This window comes from Varanus komodoensis, unplaced genomic scaffold (genome assembly GCF_004798865.1).
Source record: "Varanus komodoensis strain SLA01 unplaced genomic scaffold, ASM479886v1 scaffold24, whole genome shotgun sequence".
Classification (NCBI taxonomy): domain Eukaryota; kingdom Metazoa; phylum Chordata; class Lepidosauria; order Squamata; family Varanidae; genus Varanus; species Varanus komodoensis.
In genome coordinates, this window is record NW_025335641.1 from 553,633 (window position 1) to 572,754 (window position 19,122).

The 19,122-nt window shown below is 41.6% G+C and overlaps 1 protein-coding gene across 7 annotated transcripts; it reads left to right on the forward strand.

Annotated features, from left to right (window-relative positions):
• The first annotated feature begins 2,098 nt into the window (after positions 1–2,098).
• On the forward strand, positions 2,099–18,437 carry LOC123024595 (interferon-induced protein 44-like). 7 transcript variants are annotated; one of them, XR_006414957.1, is made up of 10 exons: positions 2,121–2,198; positions 2,324–2,480; positions 6,093–6,598; positions 6,681–6,732; positions 7,816–8,011; positions 10,151–10,300; positions 12,399–12,570; positions 12,930–13,030; positions 14,992–15,674; positions 17,904–18,437. XR_006414957.1 is itself a non-coding variant. In XM_044432528.1 (9 exons), the coding sequence occupies exons 3-9, from the start codon at positions 6,100–6,102 to the stop codon at positions 17,910–17,912; spliced, it is 1,179 nt and encodes a 392-aa protein (XP_044288463.1). In that variant the 5' UTR covers positions 2,121–2,198; positions 2,324–2,480; positions 6,093–6,099; the 3' UTR covers positions 17,913–18,437. The 7 variants fall into 7 exon arrangements, 6 of the variants coding, with proteins under 6 accessions (XP_044288458.1, XP_044288463.1, XP_044288464.1 ...); XM_044432528.1 differs by lacking the exon at positions 14,992–15,674; XM_044432529.1 differs by lacking the exons at positions 14,992–15,674; positions 17,904–18,437 and adding an exon at positions 15,943–16,607.
• The last annotated feature ends 685 nt before the right edge of the window (positions 18,438–19,122 follow it).

Genomic DNA, 19,122 nt, shown 5'->3' on the forward strand with positions numbered 1-19,122 from the left:
GGAAAAATCCCACACACTCATGCCCTGATCATCACCTTTTTCCCAGCTGGACTCAGCCATGCTTGGGCTCAGGCAAATGACCTCATGAATCTTTCTCAATCAAAGCCAGGTTCACACATTCTCATCTCAGGGGCAAGAACACCCATCCACGCCCTTGCTTTCAACCCTGCCCTGAAGAGGACAGATTGGTGCGGCTGCGTGGGGAGCTTCTATTTCCTGAGGAACCCCCAAACCCACTCTGGCCTACGCTTACCTCCCAGAAAGGGCAACACATTTCAATGCAAACAGGCAAGACAGAAAACACAGACAGCAACAATAGAACGGGACATAAACCATACTGAGAACTCCAAGTGTCAGTCCAACAAGACAGACGACAAAACAGACAAGACAGACGACAAAACATCAACAAAACAGACGGCAACAAGACAGACGTCAAGACAGACAATCTAAACAGGAACTGAGGCCGGAAGCGACGTCTCGCCTCAGACCAGAAAGTAGCCCTTACGCTGCGTCCAGCAGGCTTTTCTTTCCAGTACCAGATCTGCAGATATTCAGAACAGATGGCGGGTAACCGCCGTGCGCACTTACCGGTTACTCCTCTCTCGGCTAGTCAGACGTCCCACCGAACTGGGGTAGAGGCATAAGATGCCTATGGGCTCGTCCCTGGTGTCGGGGGGAGGCAAGACCGATAGTCTCAACATCTCGCTGGGGCCTCCAAATGTTGTGGGGCGATTTTACAGACGAGACCAGAGACTGGTTGGAATTACCGAGAGATTTATTTACCTGCCGGCAGGGACCACGCACTCGTGAGAGTGTGGTGCTGAGCAGATCGAAGGCAGGATTTTTATACTCTTTTACACGGACGGCTATGCAGGTGCTTGAATAACAGCGAACAATAGGGGAAATCCACTGAGCTACATTCGCACACTTTTTTTTATGCTAAAGCAAGCAAGCGAGTGAGTGTACAGGGCGTGACGTTATGCTGGAGTGTAGCAACAAAGGCTGCTTTGTGGTCAGCCTTGCGTAGCGTGCACATTCGTTGGGGTTCTTGTTCTTATGCGAACAGGACACTCTGATCATGCTTCTTACCTGTGACGAGCCATGCCCTAGCTGCATGTTCGATTAAGAGGGGGGTTACAACACTCCCCCCCACCCCAAAATTGCTGACAATCAACATCCTGAGTAAACAACAGAGATCAGAGTTGGAGTAAATGCTCAGTGCTCAGAAGGGTGGGATGTAAACTGGGTTCATCCATAGATTTTGGTTTTTGGGACTAGTGCTTTTCAGCTTGTTCATAGATGACCTGGTGAAAGGGGTTAGCAAAGGGCAGGGCAAAATTTCAGGTCAAAGTACCCAAATTATTTAGTTGGTAAAGGGATCCAGTAGAATCTGCAAATCTGCCGAATAGACATTAAAGTGGCAAGAATGATTCTTTGTTAAGTAACTGTAATTTAATCCAGATTAGAATTCTAAGGAAGAATAGCATCCACTTAGGCAAAAAATTTGGCAGGATAGTTAGGGTTTGGGCTACTTTTTACACATGAAATATTGAATATAATTTTGCTGATGCAGCACCTTATTTATTTGTATCCTGCTTTTATCTTCTGTTTATATCATTATACATAAATAGAATAAATATATTCTGTTTATATATAATTATATGGTTATTCCCCCCATCACTGCGTATTCTGCTAATTTATTTTTCCAATCTTCACTAGATGGGCAATCAACTGTTCTCCGTGTTGCAGTAATTTTAACACTAGTTACTGTTATCATATAGTTAAATAATTCTTTCATATTTCTTGGATGAGTTTCTGGCAAAGTACTCAGTAGCATATCCCTAGCGTTCAAAGGAATGTTAATTTTCAGAATTCTCTGTATTTCAGCATACATTTTTTAACTGCATGTCCTTACTGCATATATGGCAAGTTCCCATCCCAAGTTCCCATCCACTTCCTTGCATTTCCAGCAAAGAAGCTCCCATTGTCGAAAAGATTTTGTAAGACAGGTTTCAGCGAGGCTTCTAGCAGACTCAAATGTAAACCTAATTCTGAGAACTGCGAACAAAGAAAGAGAACCGCTTCCTGGAAATCTCTTCAATTTCACTTTCGTTTCTCCATTTGCAAATGCTGCCGGCATCTTCGGGAACTTGAGAAGGTTGCGTGGCAGCAGTTACGGGAACGCAAGATCAACCGCGGTAAGAGTTTGGGCTAGTTTAAAATCCCTTTTAGAGAAAGCGAAGCCGCGGCTGTTCTATGTGTCGGACATGTGGCTCTCTTTATGGTCCAGGAATGAGAATTTTCCTTGCTCTCCCCTCGGCAGATTCTTCTTTGCTTTGCATACTGACGCGCTGCATTCTCGGCGTCCTTACATATCCTGGCTAAATTGGTGTGTGTATACGTTTAAGAGCGAAGGCGTTTAAGAGGGGTGGTAATGCTTAATGGGTGCATAGAGAAATCCTATGCAGATCTGTTAAGAGGTAAGTCTCACCTAATTAAATGTTTAGCCCCACTTAAGAATTCAAGCTTTAAGGAAAGAGACCGCTCCCCCCTCCCTCTTTCTGTGTTCCCGCCTCGCTTGTGTGTGTGACTACTTGACGTCACTGCTGTGAAGTCCAGAGTTGTTATCTAGTCGACTAAAGGCTTGGGTTAGTTTTATTAATTTGATCTTAAGGAAATACAGGACAATTGGAATGGGGCAGTTAATTATGATTTGGAAGGAAGAATACGTCCCGGCACTGTAAGCCGTCCTGAGGCTTGTTGCAAATAACAGCATAGAAATGTTTTAATTAAATTAAATTTCCCTTCCCTAAGTTTCCTTCTGATCTCACTGCTGATAGGTGTCGCCCTGCTCCCCATGCACACATAAAGACCATGAATATCATATTAAAAATTGAAAATTTGCATCATGCATATGGTGAACAGGGTGAAAGTTAATCTCTTGTTAACAGCCCAGGCCTTATGGGAATGAGGAAGTATAAAACCCTTCATTTTGAGGTATGTAATTACATGTTTTCTGTTTCTGTATGCTGTATTTCTTTTTTCTAGCATGGGAGAGATAGAAGGCATTTGCTTCCAGGAAAGCATAGAGGATGATTTCCCCTAAAAGATGTATGGAAGATGTATTTGAAATATTATTGCATATTGCTTATGCTTGCTTTCTTGTAGTGTGCATGCATGTGTCTATTGTATGTGAATTGAGGCCCATTATGGCCCTGGGTATGTGACTCTGTATGGCAGCATCCTGCTTTTTCTTTGGTTGTGCTGCACATTTATGAATCTCCGTGGAATAGAAGTTGTTCCTGGGACAAGAGAATGTGCCTTTGTGAGACTGTGATTTCTCCCTTTTGCATGCAGCCTTACAGTGAATGCGCCTCAGTTCTTCCTTTCTGTGTTATGAGTTAATGCCTGTTGGGGATTCAAAGACTGTTCTGCCTCCTATGATCCCTTGGCTCCATCTCTGCTGACCTGGCCTCCACCTCTCCAATCAGATTGGGCAGCATCCCCAGGGAGGCTTGCCTGGCCTTCTCTACATTCTCTGCATTCAGGCATCAAGCAAACACCTTTTTATTTCAATGGTGCTTTGTTAATTTGTTTTAAGCAGTATTTTAACTGTGGGGTATGTTATAAGTGCTGCACATTTTATGTTGGTTTTAATGTTTTATTATTTTTGTAATCTCTGTTTTTATATTGTATTTTATTATGTATTTTTGTTGTTGCAGCTTGCCAAGGGAGCCATATGGCTATTGGGGTGGGTTAGAAATCTAATCAATCAGTCAATCAATCAGGCAATAATACTGGATTGATTGATTGATTAGATTTCTAACCCACCCCTTCCACACCCCCAGAGTTGTCCCAATCTGGATGGCTCTGCCTATGCTTGTAATTTTCTTTCCCAGTAACTGATCCATTCGCAAAGGATGAATAGGCAGTGAAAGTTACAGACAGGGGCCTCAGTACAGAATAGAGCAGGGGTTCTCAAACTTTTTAAACAGGGGGGCAGTTCACTGTCCCTCAGACTGTTGGGGGGCTGGACTATACTTTGAAAAAAATATGAATGAATTCCTATGAACACAGCATATTAAAAATAATTACAATTAATTATTTTAAAAAAATAATTAAAATTTTAAAAATGTTTGCTCTGCTTGCCTGGGCTGCAGCAGAAGGCCAAGACGAGGTGGAGAAATGCATGTCCATAGTCAAGGGGTATAGCTACAATGTCTGCGATCGTGCTGGGGGGGGGGTGAAGATGGACGTGATTGCACTTGTGTAGGGAAGAAGGGTGCGATTGCTGGCGCGCTTGTGCAGGGAAGGTGGGCGTGATTGCGGCCACCTCCTTCCCCCAGCACGATCGCAATTGCACCCGCCTTCCCTGCACCAGTGCGACCGCAGCCATCCCCCCTCCCCCAGCACGATCGTGCAGAGAAGACAGGGATGATCATGGGCGTGCTTGTGCAGGGAAGGCAGGCAGGATCACAGGCATGCTGTTGCAGGGAAGGCGGGTGTAATTGCGGCCATCTCCCCCCACAGCATGACTGTGATCATGGCCATCTCCCCCCCACCCAGCACGACTGCGATCGCACCTTTCTTCCCTGCACAAGTGTGCCTGCGATTGTGGCCATCTCCCCACTGAGTATGCCTTTGCCGGCTCAGAGCTTTTGGACTCACTCGGAGATCCTAGCGAGTCCAAAAGCTCTGAGGCGGGCCAGATAAAGGAGCATGGCGGGCCATATGCAGCCCGCAGATAGTAGTTTGACGACCCATGAATTAGTGTTAAAAATCAACTCATTCCCAAACAAGGTTGCTGTTGTGGAGTTTATCCCTCAGAAGTAAAGCCTACTGTGTCATGTGGAAGTTAGACGCTAGGAAGTTTGTTCAGGATTTCAGACTAATTGCATAAATCTGTGCTAGTGTCACCAAATGTCAGTCGAGGTCTGGACTTGATGGGGACTATTGTCCAAGTGTGCTGTGATTTGTGTCATCAGCTAAAGTGTTTGGTGTGGCTAAGGCTGCAATCTTGTGACCATTTACTTGGGAGCAGGGCACACTGAATATAGGGCCAAATTAGACATCGTGTGGTGTGTGCCTTTGTTCCCTGTTCCTCCATTGCTGTGGTCATGAGAGAACTGGTACCTGCTCTGGGGAAAAAATCCAGCAGTGAGCATAAAATTTGACATCTACTTTGGCTCTGAGGGACACTTTCAAGTAGATATCTTGTAGGATCCAGCTGCTTGAGCAACTGGGGTTTCCTGTAATCATCACTAGTTGAAGGAAAATAGACATTTAGAGCCATACCGACTGAATCCCCCCCCGCCCCAGCTTTCCTTAACTTTCCCTTTGCAAACCACACTGTGAGATTGAAATGGATTTCTGGCAGTTTAGGATGCTTCACTCCCATTATATTTCCCTGATGTGGTATATTCTCAGGTAGGCTAAGCCCTGTGCACACCTCCAGTTTGAGGTCTGGACAGTGAAAAATTGTGTACATATTTTAATATTGCAATCTAATTTTATCCTTCCAAGAAGAGAAGATTAATATGTAAGTTTACAAGATTGAGTTCTACTTACCAGGTGGCACAGCATTGCTCCACAATTCTCTTAAGCCAGAAGAAAAAATGTTAAACTGGTGTAGTAATGCCTGTCACCAGATTAACCGCTAAGCTCTAGAAACAGCTTGAAACAGATTTAATGGGAGTGTGCTGTAATCAAGGATTGGTCTTGCTGGAGAAAGTGTGAAATTTGTCTCCAATATTTAGCATCGCAAATTTGGACAACAGTCACTGTGGGTTGGTTTGCACGATTACCACAGGTCACTGTGGCTTATTTCAGCTGTGATGGGCTGAGGTGCCCCTGCAGACCTAGTTTCAGTATGGAAGTATTTGGCTATCCTTGATGTTTCAATGGGCACTGTCCAATGTGCAGTTAAGGCTGCGATCCTAGGCACCAAGGACAAACACCTTTTGAGGTTTCCTTCAGAGTAGGTATGTGCTGGATTCTATTGCACAGCAGCACATATTCCAAGTGCTGCTGAAATGCAAATTAAGATGTATGTATCCAACCTGACAACTATCTCTGTCCTCTTTCTCTTTTAGATTAACCATGGTTGATGTCAAATCCAGACTGACCCAAGAGGAGAAAAAAGTGCTACTGCAGTTATTGGAGTGTGATAACCTGAGCCTCCTCTTCAAGGCAACTGTGCATGGCTTCACTGCTAGCGCATTTCATAACATATGCAATCAACAAGGCCCCACTGTAGCTGTGGCATACAATTCAAGTGGCTACATTTTCGGAGGCTTTTCTGCTGAGAGTTATACTTCACGTGGGACATATGTATATGATGACAAAAGTTTTCTCTTTAGATTGAAAGGGAGTGAGAAGGAGCCTAGCCCACTAAAATTCCCATTCAAATCTGCAAATCAGGCTGTATATGACAATTCTGCCTCAGGCCCTAACTTTGGAGCTGGAGCACTTGTACTCATGCATCAAAATACTGCAACAGTCTTTGCAAATGCTAATATTGCCAACTATGCATTCCATGCAGAGGACTTGTTTGGAAATGGTGGGGCTCTTTTGGAATGTGAAGTTTATCGAGTTGAAGGTAAGTTGAAATAAATAGAAAATAATTCCCATCCAAAGCCAGTTGATTTGGATTCTCATAGTTTTCTGATGTTTTCCATTAGGTGTGGGTGCTCTGCTGCAAAATCCATACAGGATGATTGAATGGACAGCTGGGTAGGTGAATAATCTGAACATATTTGGGTTACAAGCTGTGACTTTGAAAGTGAAAAAGATCCTGATGTCATTTCAAGTGGCTTTAGATGAACTAAGGCAGCTTTCACATCTGGGTGGTGGTGCCTTCCAGAAGTATTTATTATAAGTCCCATCACCTAAACCAGTATGGAAGTTGTATTTCAACAAACTTGGAGAGCAACTTTTGGGTTACGTCTTGGTGGAGAATGCAGTGTTTCTGAGCCTTTCAGCTTCTGCATAGTCATCATTCTGACAGCCTTACATCAGGTAGAGTAAAAAAACATCATTTTTGCTTGGTTATGCTGTCTGGAACACATGCACATTTCTTCATTTAGCAGGAAGCATGGTAATGGTAACTTAAGGCACCTCACCTAAACTGGAGTAAGCCAAGAGTTTCATATGTTTAGTTGTACTTACAACTAAGCATCACACACCTACAATTTCCTTTGGTAACAGTCAGCAAACAAAAGGAGGTGAATCCTGCCTGTATGGTATATGATTCCTGTTTACATCCTGAGTAAGCAATCTGGTATTCTCAACACACTTTGGACTACAATGCCTGTCATGTCTAACAGTTAACTGTGTGGTCTGGGATAGCTGAACTCCAAGATAAATGAAGGGTTCCAGGTTTCCTGTCCTTACCTTCTAATATGTACATTAGAAGCCTTTCGTGGTGCAATGTTAAGGACAGGCAATTTCAGTTTCAATTCTTGTGCTTCTTGGTGCATGAATAAATTTTTAAGCACCTTAACTTTCTCTTAAAATGGAAAAAGTTTTATTCTTAACTACTACTACTTCCTTTTTTGTATGACAAAGTTTTTCACTCAATTATTTTAAACAGTGGGTAGTGGGAACAGAAAAACAACTTTATTAAAGTTCTTAGTGGGTTTTTATCAAGTTATTTTTCTTTCCCTGATTGTTACAGCCTTTCTCCCTCCTAATTTGTAACAAGGGTTTCCTTCTTTTTTATTTTTGCCTGTATACATGCATACATGAATATGCTCAGGGATGTTTTAATGCACATAACTGGTTAATACACATAGAGGTATTTTTCTGTCTCAATAGGGGAAAAGAAAAGCTGATGAATGAAATAAGGAATTTCAAACCCTCCTGGAATTCAGTGCCAAAGTTTCGCATTCTGTTCCTTGGACCAGTTGGAGCAGGGAAGTCCAGTTTTTTCAACTCCGTGAATTCTGTTTATCAAGGCTATGTGACAAGTAATGCCATAGCAGGTTCAGATTCCACAAGTGTGACTATGCAGGTAACTCTAAACTTCTAATCTAAGATTAAAGTACTTTCTAGTCCTGAATATTTTGATAAGTATTTTTCCAAATGTTTCAGAGACATTTCTCTGCAAAGTTTGGTTCTTTGTACTTGTTTTATTGACAATTCTACTGTCAAACTTATGTAAAATTAACCCATCGTCCAGCCTCATCCTTACCTACCAAGCAGGAGTTCCGTTTGAACTTAAGTGAACGCTGCATATTGAAATATCTACTGCAATAGAAACAAAACTGTGGTTTATTCATTGATTTATTGGTAGACCATTACTGTGCTTCCTGGCCAGAATCTCAGAGTGACTCAGAATTTGAAGAACATGGGATCGAAATAGTAATTGTGTACATTAGAAGCCTTGCATTAAAATTGAATCCCGTAAGGAGTATGTGGTCGATATTATGTTAATTTGCCTCTCTGTCTCCCAGATCCTGTCTTACTGAACAGCATGAGGACTCACACTGGCAATAAGCCACTGCTGTTTGGTTGTTCTGTGACTGACTTGTAGTGCATGTATATAATTCATATCAATATTAGCACCACAAGGACAGGGTCCCAGGCCATAGAATGTGCTGGGTAAGCTGGAATTCAGAAGAAGTGAGCAAAGGACTGGGCGATGGATAATAAATTCTGGAATTCTTGCAGAGAAAAGGTCAGGCATAACCTGAACTGATTTCCCCTTGAAGAGATTAGGCAAATTGACCCTGGAAGATGGAGCCCTTTTTTGAGGGAGAACAATGAGTCGCCAAGAAATGAGGGAAAGAAGCGTCAGTACTTGGAAACTGCTCCATTGACAGAGAAAGTACTCTAGAAAACAGACATGGTCACATAGGAGACAGTAGTAGATATCACAGTCATGAACCCATCAAACAATTAGTCTGAGATACAGTGGAAACCTTCCCAGTTCCACACAACCCAGTACAGAGAGAGACAGTATAAGAACCAGCGACCTTGAAAATGGTAGGGGGCATGTTTCAAACACAAACCTGGCGACCCAGCCTGGTATGTGGAATACTTGTGCCCTTCCTGTGCAAGCAAGGGACTGCTGTTGAGAGACTATGGTGTAGTAAAACTGGCAGACAAGCAAGAGAGTTGGACTTTCTCTGCGTGCTTCATTCTATGTATAAAGCTATTAGGCAGGGGGCTCTTCACCTCCTTGGAAATGGGGAATATGATTGGGCTGCAGCAGGAATATTTGCTGTCTGGGCAAACATTGTACCTGTTCTATATTTTCTTCTGAATAAGCTCTTCTTTGCTTTATAAGTGCCATGTATGTGTGTGTGTGAATGTGTTCTCTCTGGCAGCAGGCATTAAAACTTCAGCAAAAGTTCCCAAACCTTTCAAGGTATCTAGAGGGCAAGAATCTCCTTTGGAAGTGTGTTGCTGAGATTACCTGGTGTAATAAACTCATGGTACACCCAACTTTGGACTCACATTGGGTTCTTTGTCCTACCCTTCATTTTCTTTCCTCTCAGTTCTTCTATGGGTATCCCAGAGGACCCTGCAGTAAGACCTACTTATTTTCCTCTCCCTGCCATAATTGTGACCTGTGTTTGACTTGCTTTTCTGTTCCTCTACCCTTTGCTGTCCTTGTTTGGAGATCATGAAAGCTGACTTGACACCTGGCCCTCTAGGAGCATTTTGAAGGAGCTGCCAGTGCTTGGAAAACTGTTTAGGAAACCCATAGGGTTCTTTTTTAAATTAAGGACAGTTGTGCAACTTTGGAAGTGTGTGGAAATTGGACGCCTCAGCTGGTCACTGTCCTGGGTGATGTACCTGCTCATTTGTTTTAGAAAGGGGTACAAAGGGATTCAAGCTTAGCCCTAACCCTGAACCATTTTAATCAGCAAACATGTAGATCAGGATACTGCAGGAAATTTTTTCTTGTACCTTCATGGCTGCATTTTAGATAAATAATTCTTAAAGGCACTAGTTTATCTTCTGAGTAAATGCCAACAACCTTACTGGACCTTCTTATTAACCTATACAATAACAACACTTTTGTGATTTTGCACAACTTCAAAACACCCAAGAAGTTACAATTCTGACTAATAGCTGCTATTTGTTCCTCACAAATATAAAAGAGAAAATGAAGTGGTATTTTCATTTTCCTTCAAAAAAAAAGTATAGGAACTATGAAGTTCAAAGTGAAGATGGGAAGCCAGTGCCTATTATCTTCTGTGACAGCATGGGATTAGAAGAAAAGGAAGGAACTGGTCTGAACATTGGTGATGTGCCCAACATTTTAAAAGGCCACATTCCAGATCGATACCAGGTAGGTGGGCATCACCTAACTCCGTGTTACACCATCTAGATAAGGAAATGTTCATTCTGGAATTTCTGTTTTGGATTTCTATCTACTTGCTAGTTGATGCAGAGTTCAGAATTGCTGCCATCATTCCCACACCAGCTACACAGCAGCTGTGGTTTGTGACATGACGCACAATAAGGACTGCCTTCCACATGTGTATTTCTGTAAGGACAACTTTTCATAGACAAGTCTCATGAAGACAGTTCTGCATGCTTCATGTGGAATATCCCTCCCACGATGCTACCTAACCTCTTTTTCTGTGGCCTTCCATCCCATGCTAAACATCATTGAGACAATGTGGGAAGTTGTTCACAGAACAGCCTGTACAAGGTTACATAGAAACAGAGTGAGTCAGAAGGGGTCTCCCGGGCCATCTAGTCTGACCTCCGGCACCAGCCGGCTCCGCTCACAACATGCCCACCATGTGAACGTCCAGCCTTTCCTTGAACACCTGCACCAATGAGGCCTCAACGACCTCTCGTGGAAGCCCATTCCACACCCTCGGGGTCCTGACTGTCAGGAAGTGCTTCCTGGCATCCAAATGGAACCTTGGCTCCCTGAGCTTTGCTCCGCTGGAGCACGTCCTGCCTTCCTCTGCAGGGGAGAACAGGTCTCTACCCATCTCCATGTGACATCCCCTCACATACCTGTATGTCGCCAACATACCCCTCTGAGTCTCCTCTTCTCCAGGCTGAAGAGACCCAGTTCCCTCAGTCTCACCTCATACGGCATCCCCTGCAAACTGGCCACCAACCTTGTGGCCCTACGCTGCACTGACTCTAACCTGGCTATATCCTTTCTGTAATGAGGGGCCCAAAACTGAGCACACTACTCCAGGTTGAATGCATAAGTATCAATCTACTTCTGTGTGTGTGTTTAATCCCTTGCCATAGTTTTGACTGTCTTTAGCATGTTAGGGTGTAACATATTGCTCTGTTATTGTCCCGCTAAAGGATGGTTGGTCACCCTGCACAGAAAGCTTCATAGCTGCCCCCTCAGTGGTCTACCACATGGTCTGGGTACTGACGTTAGCACCAGATCCCTTCAAAGAAGCCAAATAAATACACTGAGCTTATTTAAAAGTGCATGAAATAGAGGACCAACAAGCTAAAATGGAGGGGGAAGAACAAGGGGTAGAGTTTACGGAAAAGGAATGAACGTAAAAGGCAATCACAATCCAGAATTCCCAAGAGTATGCCATTATTTTATTTATTCATTTATTTAAAGTTTTTGTATACAGTTCTTTAGCAATTGCTCTTAGAACAGTGTACAATAATTTTAAAAAGCTTAAAACAGAACCATTAACATATTCACAATAATACTAAAATTTTGAGTAATCTAAACAATTAAAAAAGTAAATACTTTAAAATGTGTAATATATTAAACAATCCACCACTAGCCAATTATCATCTGAATAAACACTGATATAAAATCATAGCCTCCTATTGAACAACTAAAATAATGGGTAAATTAAAAAGTTTTAACCAGGTACTGAAATGTATAAAACATCCAGCTCCAGCTCCAGGTGTACCTCCTTCCTGAAGTGGATAACATGTGCGGCTTCCTGCCTCTACATTTCTCCTCCTCACTTTCAATGTCTTATACTTGTAGACACAGCACTATATCACGTTCCTTTCTCCACCTGCATGCACACCAATGGTCCCTCACCTTTGTCATCACCATGCCAGAAAAATGGAGAGTTGCAATACCTTGTGAGTCTTGCAGGATCTTCATGATTTACGAAACTGGCTAGTTCTCATGTCAGTCAAACCTGTTGCAGACTTTCAGAGGGGAAGTAAAAGCTGGGCAGCTCATTACAGAAAATATCACAGCAAGAGAGTGGCTGGCAGAGTAGTTACCCCTTGATGTGGGCACCTGACACTGCTTTATGGGTGAACTGGCCCTGTGTTTCCCATAAGGAGTTTGTCTCTCTTTAGGACACAAATATATTCTGTATCTTCATGTGTTGTTATACATGTTTAGTTGCTGGGTCTTTTCAAGGAACTTCCCTGTAGGAATCTGTTCCTGTCCTAAGCATCCTCAATTATTTTTCCCATTTCAGTTTAATCCATGTGCTGTTATTCAGCCAAATGCTCCAGGCTATGTCAGGAACCCATCTTTGAAAGACCAGATTCACTGTGTTGTGCTTATTATTGATGGGTCTACAGTAGAGATTCTGTCTGACAAGATGGAACAAAAGTTGAGACAGATTCGGAAAGAAACCAAAATCCTAGGTGAGTTCTTCATGCAATTGTTTTGTGAATGCTGAAATCAATATTTTAGTGTTGTCTTGCACAAAGTGAGTAATGCTTCTATCTTGACTGGACAGCCTGCTACCAAGTAGATGAGGGATTTATGGTAATGACAGATAAACTCAGGACTAGTCTGTTCACCATTCAAAGTGCTGAACATTTGACTTGCCACAGGACTCCAGTGAAAGTGAATATTTCACACATAGTTCTGTAAAACACAGCTCTACAAAGTTTAATTAAAAGTATTGCTAAGAAACAGTGGTGATGTCTAATCACAGTTCAAGAGTCTGAATTACCCTTGCTTTGTAGTAGCATCATTTGTATAACTTGTCTTTCCACAGACATCCCGGTGCTTGCTGTACTAACCAAAGTTGATGCAATTTGCTCTTTTCTTGAGGAAGATGTTTCAGATGTGTACAGAAGCAAAGCAGTTGTGAAGCAGGTAAATGTTATTTGTTATCTTGAATATGAATTGAGAACAAGGTACTATAGCATCCTTTCTCACCCAAACAACTCCAGATGTCTTGAAGTACAACCACAGGCTTCTAACCTGGATGGGAAGCCCAAGACACATGAGATAAACTCCCATGTACCTGTAACTCTGCACTGAATATATTTGCTTCTCCATTCTGTTTTGCCACCCAATGGAATGGATGCTTATCCAAGCCACATCTTAAAGGCTTCTGCATGGAATAAATGGACCAGCTGAATAAATCAAAGAGGCCTCATTCATAGTCTGTTTTCAGCATTTGGGGCTTATTTTGTTATCACACCGTTTCTGGCAGTTCTGGGTCTTTAAAATATTGAAATGCGTGTGCTTTTTAAAAATTTGACAGGCAATATCGAATCAAAATAGATTTGAAGTGTTTTGGCAGAAATAATCAGGATCCTTTGACAGGGATATATACAGCCTTGTATGCAGCGATGAAAACTCTGAAGTAATATTTTTTGTACAACATCCTCACCTGGGCAGCCTTCAGATATATTGGAGCACAATTGCAGGTTTCTGACCTGGATATGAAGTTCAGAACCTTCCAGCTGATTTAATTTATATAAAATAAATAAAACACCTGGGAGAAGCTCCCATTACCAGTTAACAGGTGGACAGTAGATGTTGTTTACTTCAAGTGCTTCCAGAAGTATTTTGCCAAAAGCCTCTCACCAGAGAATGAACAGATTTAGCAAAATATTTACCCTTTTATAGCAAGGTAACTGGTTAAAGAACAGGAAACAGAGACTGGGCTCATGATAGGACAATCTATCGGGTATCTAGCTGTTTGCCAATATTTGCAAAAGTCCCTTGCCAAGCTTATCAGCCCCTCCGCGAGTCCCCCATGGCATTTAGGCTTGACCGGTACTGGCATGGTACGTATCTTCTTCACTGTGATCACAAGCCATTCTCAGCTTGCCACAGTTTTTATCCTTTTAGTCATTTTCTTTAGGGATTGTCTGACTGGACAGCTGGCTCTCACAGTCTCTGCTTCAGTAGACCCTGGCAGCCTTTTCAAACTGCCCATGGGGGAGAGGGCTCTGCCAATGGATGACAAGCATTTTTCACAGGCTGCAGTTTTCCACTTTCCCAGAAGATTAGGAAGAGGGTAGGAGATGTGTCAGGTCCAGATGTAAAATCTCGAGGGTCTCATTGTGAAGGGGATGATCTACTTATTACCCCTCTTGCAAGCAAAGATATTCTCATGCTTTTATTTTATGTTTGTCTGCCTGGTATGAAGAGAAGTGAAAACAAAGTAACATCATTGAAGCCTGGCATTGTCATTGTCCATGGATGGTACTTGTTCTGACAGGACATTTCCAATGTAAGGTCCTGCAGTTTATGTGGTTAGAGGATACACTTGCATGCCTCCAACATATTAAGAGGAAAATTGTAAAAATTACAATGAAGATAAGACTAGATAAACCATGCTGGCTGCTGCTTGAGGGCTATGCTGCTTTGGAGGAGCTGTTGCTGGCTGTCACTTTGGTGATTGCAAAAAGCTATCTCCAAAAAAGCAAGTTGAAAGAAGCCACAGCAACCACAGAAAGGGTCATTGATGCCTGAGCCAATAGCCTGGGTTGGGTTAGCAAGTGTGGCAAGGGACCATGGTGAGATTGGTCTGCCAGATACTGTAGATGGCACAACCTATTATGGATGGGAACAGCCTTAAAACAACCTAGTTTCTCAGGGCAGCTTGGTCATGAAAAATAGACCACCCTGCAGGAAGTATGCTGGATTCAGATAACATGATAATTCGCCAGGGCTGGCTGTATGTGAGGGATTGTTGTGCCATGCAGATCACAAATTTAAGAAGAAGAGCAGTGTACCATTGTCAGGGTAAACTTCTGTTGGAAGCAGTCGGACATAAAAAAGATGGTTCTCTTGATAATTGTCTTTCATTTTCTCTACAGATGCAGTTATTTCAAGAAAAACTTGGCATTCCTCTGAATCAAATAGTTCCTGTTAAGAATTATTCTCATGAACTAGATCTCAAGAATGATATTGATATCCTCATACTCACAGCAGTGAGGCACATGTTACGCTTAGCGAAAGGCTATTTTTCTAACTTACCTACTGTTAAGGAAAATTCCTAATGTTCAGTTTTATATGTTTATTGATAGGTATTGATAGTTTACTGAATGTAGGCTGATTGCTATCTGTGGTTTTTGCATTTCAGTGTAATTAACCAAGTAGAAGATACACACCTAAGCATTAAAAGCAGAATACTTTGGTTAACCATAGATACTTTTGTTTAGTAAGTTTAGATACTTTTGTTTCACTTTTTCTGCATTTCTTACTTGGAACAATACTATTTGCATATGCTGATGCTGTTTCACATGCTTATATTCATATTTATCTAATAAATCATCTGTTTTGGTTTTACTCATGATCCCTTTATAATTTTTGCCCTATTTTTTGAGTAAGAACTGCTGCATGTGTGTGAGGGAATTTAACCACATTACTGCAGGGGGAGAATACATTCTGCAACTATTTCTCATTCATCAGTGCAACTGGATTCATCAGTGGCAGGAGTTGTAGTATAGCTTCCAAACAGTTCCTGTTGAACTACTGCAAATGGCAACAGAATCCGAAGGTGTGTTTCCTTCACTGTGTGCCTGCCCGCCTCTTAAGATCTGGGTTGGAGGTCCTTCTTCAGGAGCCCTCTTTGAAAGAGATTAAGAAAGTGGCTACCTGGAGAAGGGCCTTCTCTGTGGTAGCATCCCAGCTGTGGAACATGCTTGCCAGGGAGGTGTGCCTCATGCCAACACTTTAGTCTTTTTGGTGCCAGGCCAGGCCAACCCCTTTTAATTTTCCCATTATTTTACGATAGAATTTCAGTTTTAGTCAGGTTTTTATTGCAGATATGATGCGGTGCCATTGTTGTTGGACCGTCCTGAGACTTCTGTGTATAGGACAGGATACAAAACTTTTAAATAAACAACCAAATAATCAGGTATGTTGACAACCTGGTATCCTCGGCCATGCATTTTTTGGGGGGCAGGGGGAAAAGTTGTGTCAAACTCAAGGGAGGCTCTAAAGCTAGCACTAAGCTAAAAAACTTTCCTCTGGTTTCTTGAAAATTATCTTCCACATGAAAGATTTCCATCATTCTGCCTCATTCTCAGAAGAGTTTATAATTAATGGTGACTTTCTTTGGTTGGTATTTTTGAGGTTATATAAATAACTGAGGTGACTGAATGTGATATGTATTTTTTTGTCTTAAAATTACAGACCTCTGTGGCCTCCCAAACTCTTTGGAGTTCCTGATCTAGAAAAAAAAAAAAAAACTATGGGAACAATTTATATGATTTTGGGAATCTACAAGGTGCCAGGTTAATGGTACAACTGCTGAAAAGTGGTCCTCTTGAGTCTCCTTGAAATGTCGTGGGTTTTTTTTGAAAGAGATTCTATACTCCTGCCATATAATAATTGTGTTCTCTTTGTGTAACACTCTTTTGAATAAATAATCTAAATTTGCCTTCCCCAACCTGGTGCCCTTCAGATTTCGGGGGCTCTAGCTGCCGGGATTGCTGCCGATTGGCCATTCTGGATGGGGCGGAAGAGAGTTGAATTCACCATTTCTGGAGTATACCAGGTTGTGGAGGCCACTGCCTTTTCTGCTGAATTCTCCCCTGCATCTCCTTCTGTGGATAATTTTTTAACTTCTGCATAATTGGTACTTTTATGAATAATCTAGAGCACTGCAGGTAGGCTAACGTTTATGGAAAGATCAGAACACTTATTGGTAATATCCTAATAGATCTCAAAGCGGCAAACGGAAGGGACAAGTCACTTTTCTAGCAGAACAGTAAAAATTAAAGGCTTTGTAATGCAATACAAGGGAAGGGAAGAATGTAGGGCGATTTTCCAAGCACTCCTGACTTTCAGGCTCTGGATCTGAGCCTGAAAAAGATCAAGGGCAAGCCTGAGTGCATGGAGGATAAGTGGAAAGCAAGCACAATATTTGTTATTACTGACTGAGGGCCGTGCCTTCTAATCTGCTTGTGTGACACTGTTATGTTCTATGGGGCTGTTTGCTTACTAATGAACATTGTAACACAGCTGTACATATAAAATGAACCTCTCATTATCAATTTTATAACAAAACAGTATGAACAGTTATAATAGTAACAAAATACTACAAGCTGTTCACCCAAGTCCCTGGCAACTGCAACAATTAAACAACAGCAACAACCTGGCTGTAAAGCTGCAAAGTATCCTTTTGAATCCCACTCAGACAAAAGAATCTAAAATGCCTGCTTCAACTGGTCCAGGTATCCACAACACAGAATAGTCAGCTGCATGTGCAGAATCTTCAAAACCCTGGAATAAAACGCCAATTCAATTGTATATACACGAATTCATTATGTGGATTCACTCCACAACACGGAGTTATATCTAGACCAAGTCAGCAAGGGCCTTGGTGGCAACAGCAACTCCTGCCCCTCCAGCTTTCCCACTCTTTTTGATTGAAATTTCTTATTGCCCCACTCTATCTTAGTCCCACCCTTTTGGGCTGTACCAGTATTTCATTGGGGTTACACTTGCTTCCAATGTTCTTGCTTTGTAGAATTGAGTCTAACTCTAGACTTCAATCAGCATTTTTAAGTGATTGAATTCTGTCATTTTTTTTTTAAAATGTACAATTACAGTGTTGAGGAAAAAGGAAAAGACACCAAATGCTTTGTTATTAACTAAGTAGATCTGTATACATGATTTGAGATGTTTGTCTATGCTCAAAAAGGTTTACATTAAACTAAGTTGCTCAGATTTTAGCATGCCATCACTTTTCACTTCTGTCTCTCTGTTAATGATCTTTCAGGCAGAGTGACTCAAAAACATGTCACTGTTGTATAAATTTTCAGTTTCCTGCTACCTTTCACTGACTGCCAGAACATTGACAACAGAACTGCATGGACATAGTTGACTCTTTGCAGCAAAAAGATTCCATTGACCTGAATGGACTTGAAGCTTAACATCAGATCGAAGAACTACCACTAGGCTAATCTCAAGGAATGTCTTTTACAGATTTGCTGCTCATAAAACCCAATTCATCCAGCCATTACCAGCTGTATAACTTCTTTTTCCTACTTTCTAGAGCTCAGGGAGAGAAAAGGCTTAATATTTAACAACTCCATGATATCATCATGGTTTGTATAAAATACTGAAAACAGATGCTAGAAAGCCAGCAGGTGAAGTTTCTGTTTCTGTGCAAATATCTTGATTTTACCCACTACTTGTCAGAATGCAGAGAAACTCTACAGAGCTAAACAGATACTTATGAACTAGGAAACATGGGGCTGAGGAAAAAACAAAAACAAGTGTACCAAGCATATTAAAGTATGTCTAGAAATGACATTTTTATCTCTTCATTCATCAAATAAATTCCTTTGAAAACACTGGAGCTGTGGCAGCCTTCTGGCTTCAAAATGTAGATGAACAATACAACTTTGTCATGAGTGGCTGCTGTAGGCTTTAATAGGGTAGAGAAACCTGACTAACATTTGAACCATGACTCAGAACTTCAGCAAACTCGCGGAACATTGCCATCCTCAAATTATTTATTATTTATTACATACGTTTATACCCCATTCTATTGCTTCAAGCACTCAGGATGGCTTGCAAGATATAAAAATACAATAAATATAAAACTATAAGATACTAATTATTAAAACAATTTACATGTATTTATAGGCCGCTTATAATTGCCGAGGCCTTCCTAGGGGCCTTACAATCCACCTGAGTCTGAATAAAGTATATCAGTAGTTTTCTCTCATCAAAATATCTTAAATACAGATACCTATCTGAAAATTGGAGTAGAAAGGGGTACATATGTCAATTTTAAGCATTTTTCACCTCTTCCTGTGACAATCATTTTTCAGAGTGGTTTGAAATTCCACACAATTGCCAAACTCATCAAATACATTACAGATGCCATGTTCCAAGATGAACTTCTTTTAATGTACATTGTTGCCTATATTGTTGACGAGATGAATTGCAACAGAATATTGGAAGTTTGTACTTGTGCCTACTCAATTTTT

Bases quoted from the DNA above. Each gene is read 5' to 3' on its own strand.
- LOC123024595 (XM_044432523.1), top strand. From the start codon at position 6,100: ATGGTTGATGTCAAATCCAGACTGACCCAAGAGGAGAAAAAAGTGCTA. The intron at 6,599-6,680 runs GTAAGTTGAAAT...GTTTTCCATTAG, and splicing joins TGAAGTTTATCGAGTTGAAG to GTGTGGGTGCTCTGCTGCAA. The intron at 6,733-7,815 runs GTAGGTGAATAA...CTGTCTCAATAG, and splicing joins ATGATTGAATGGACAGCTGG to GGGAAAAGAAAAGCTGATGA.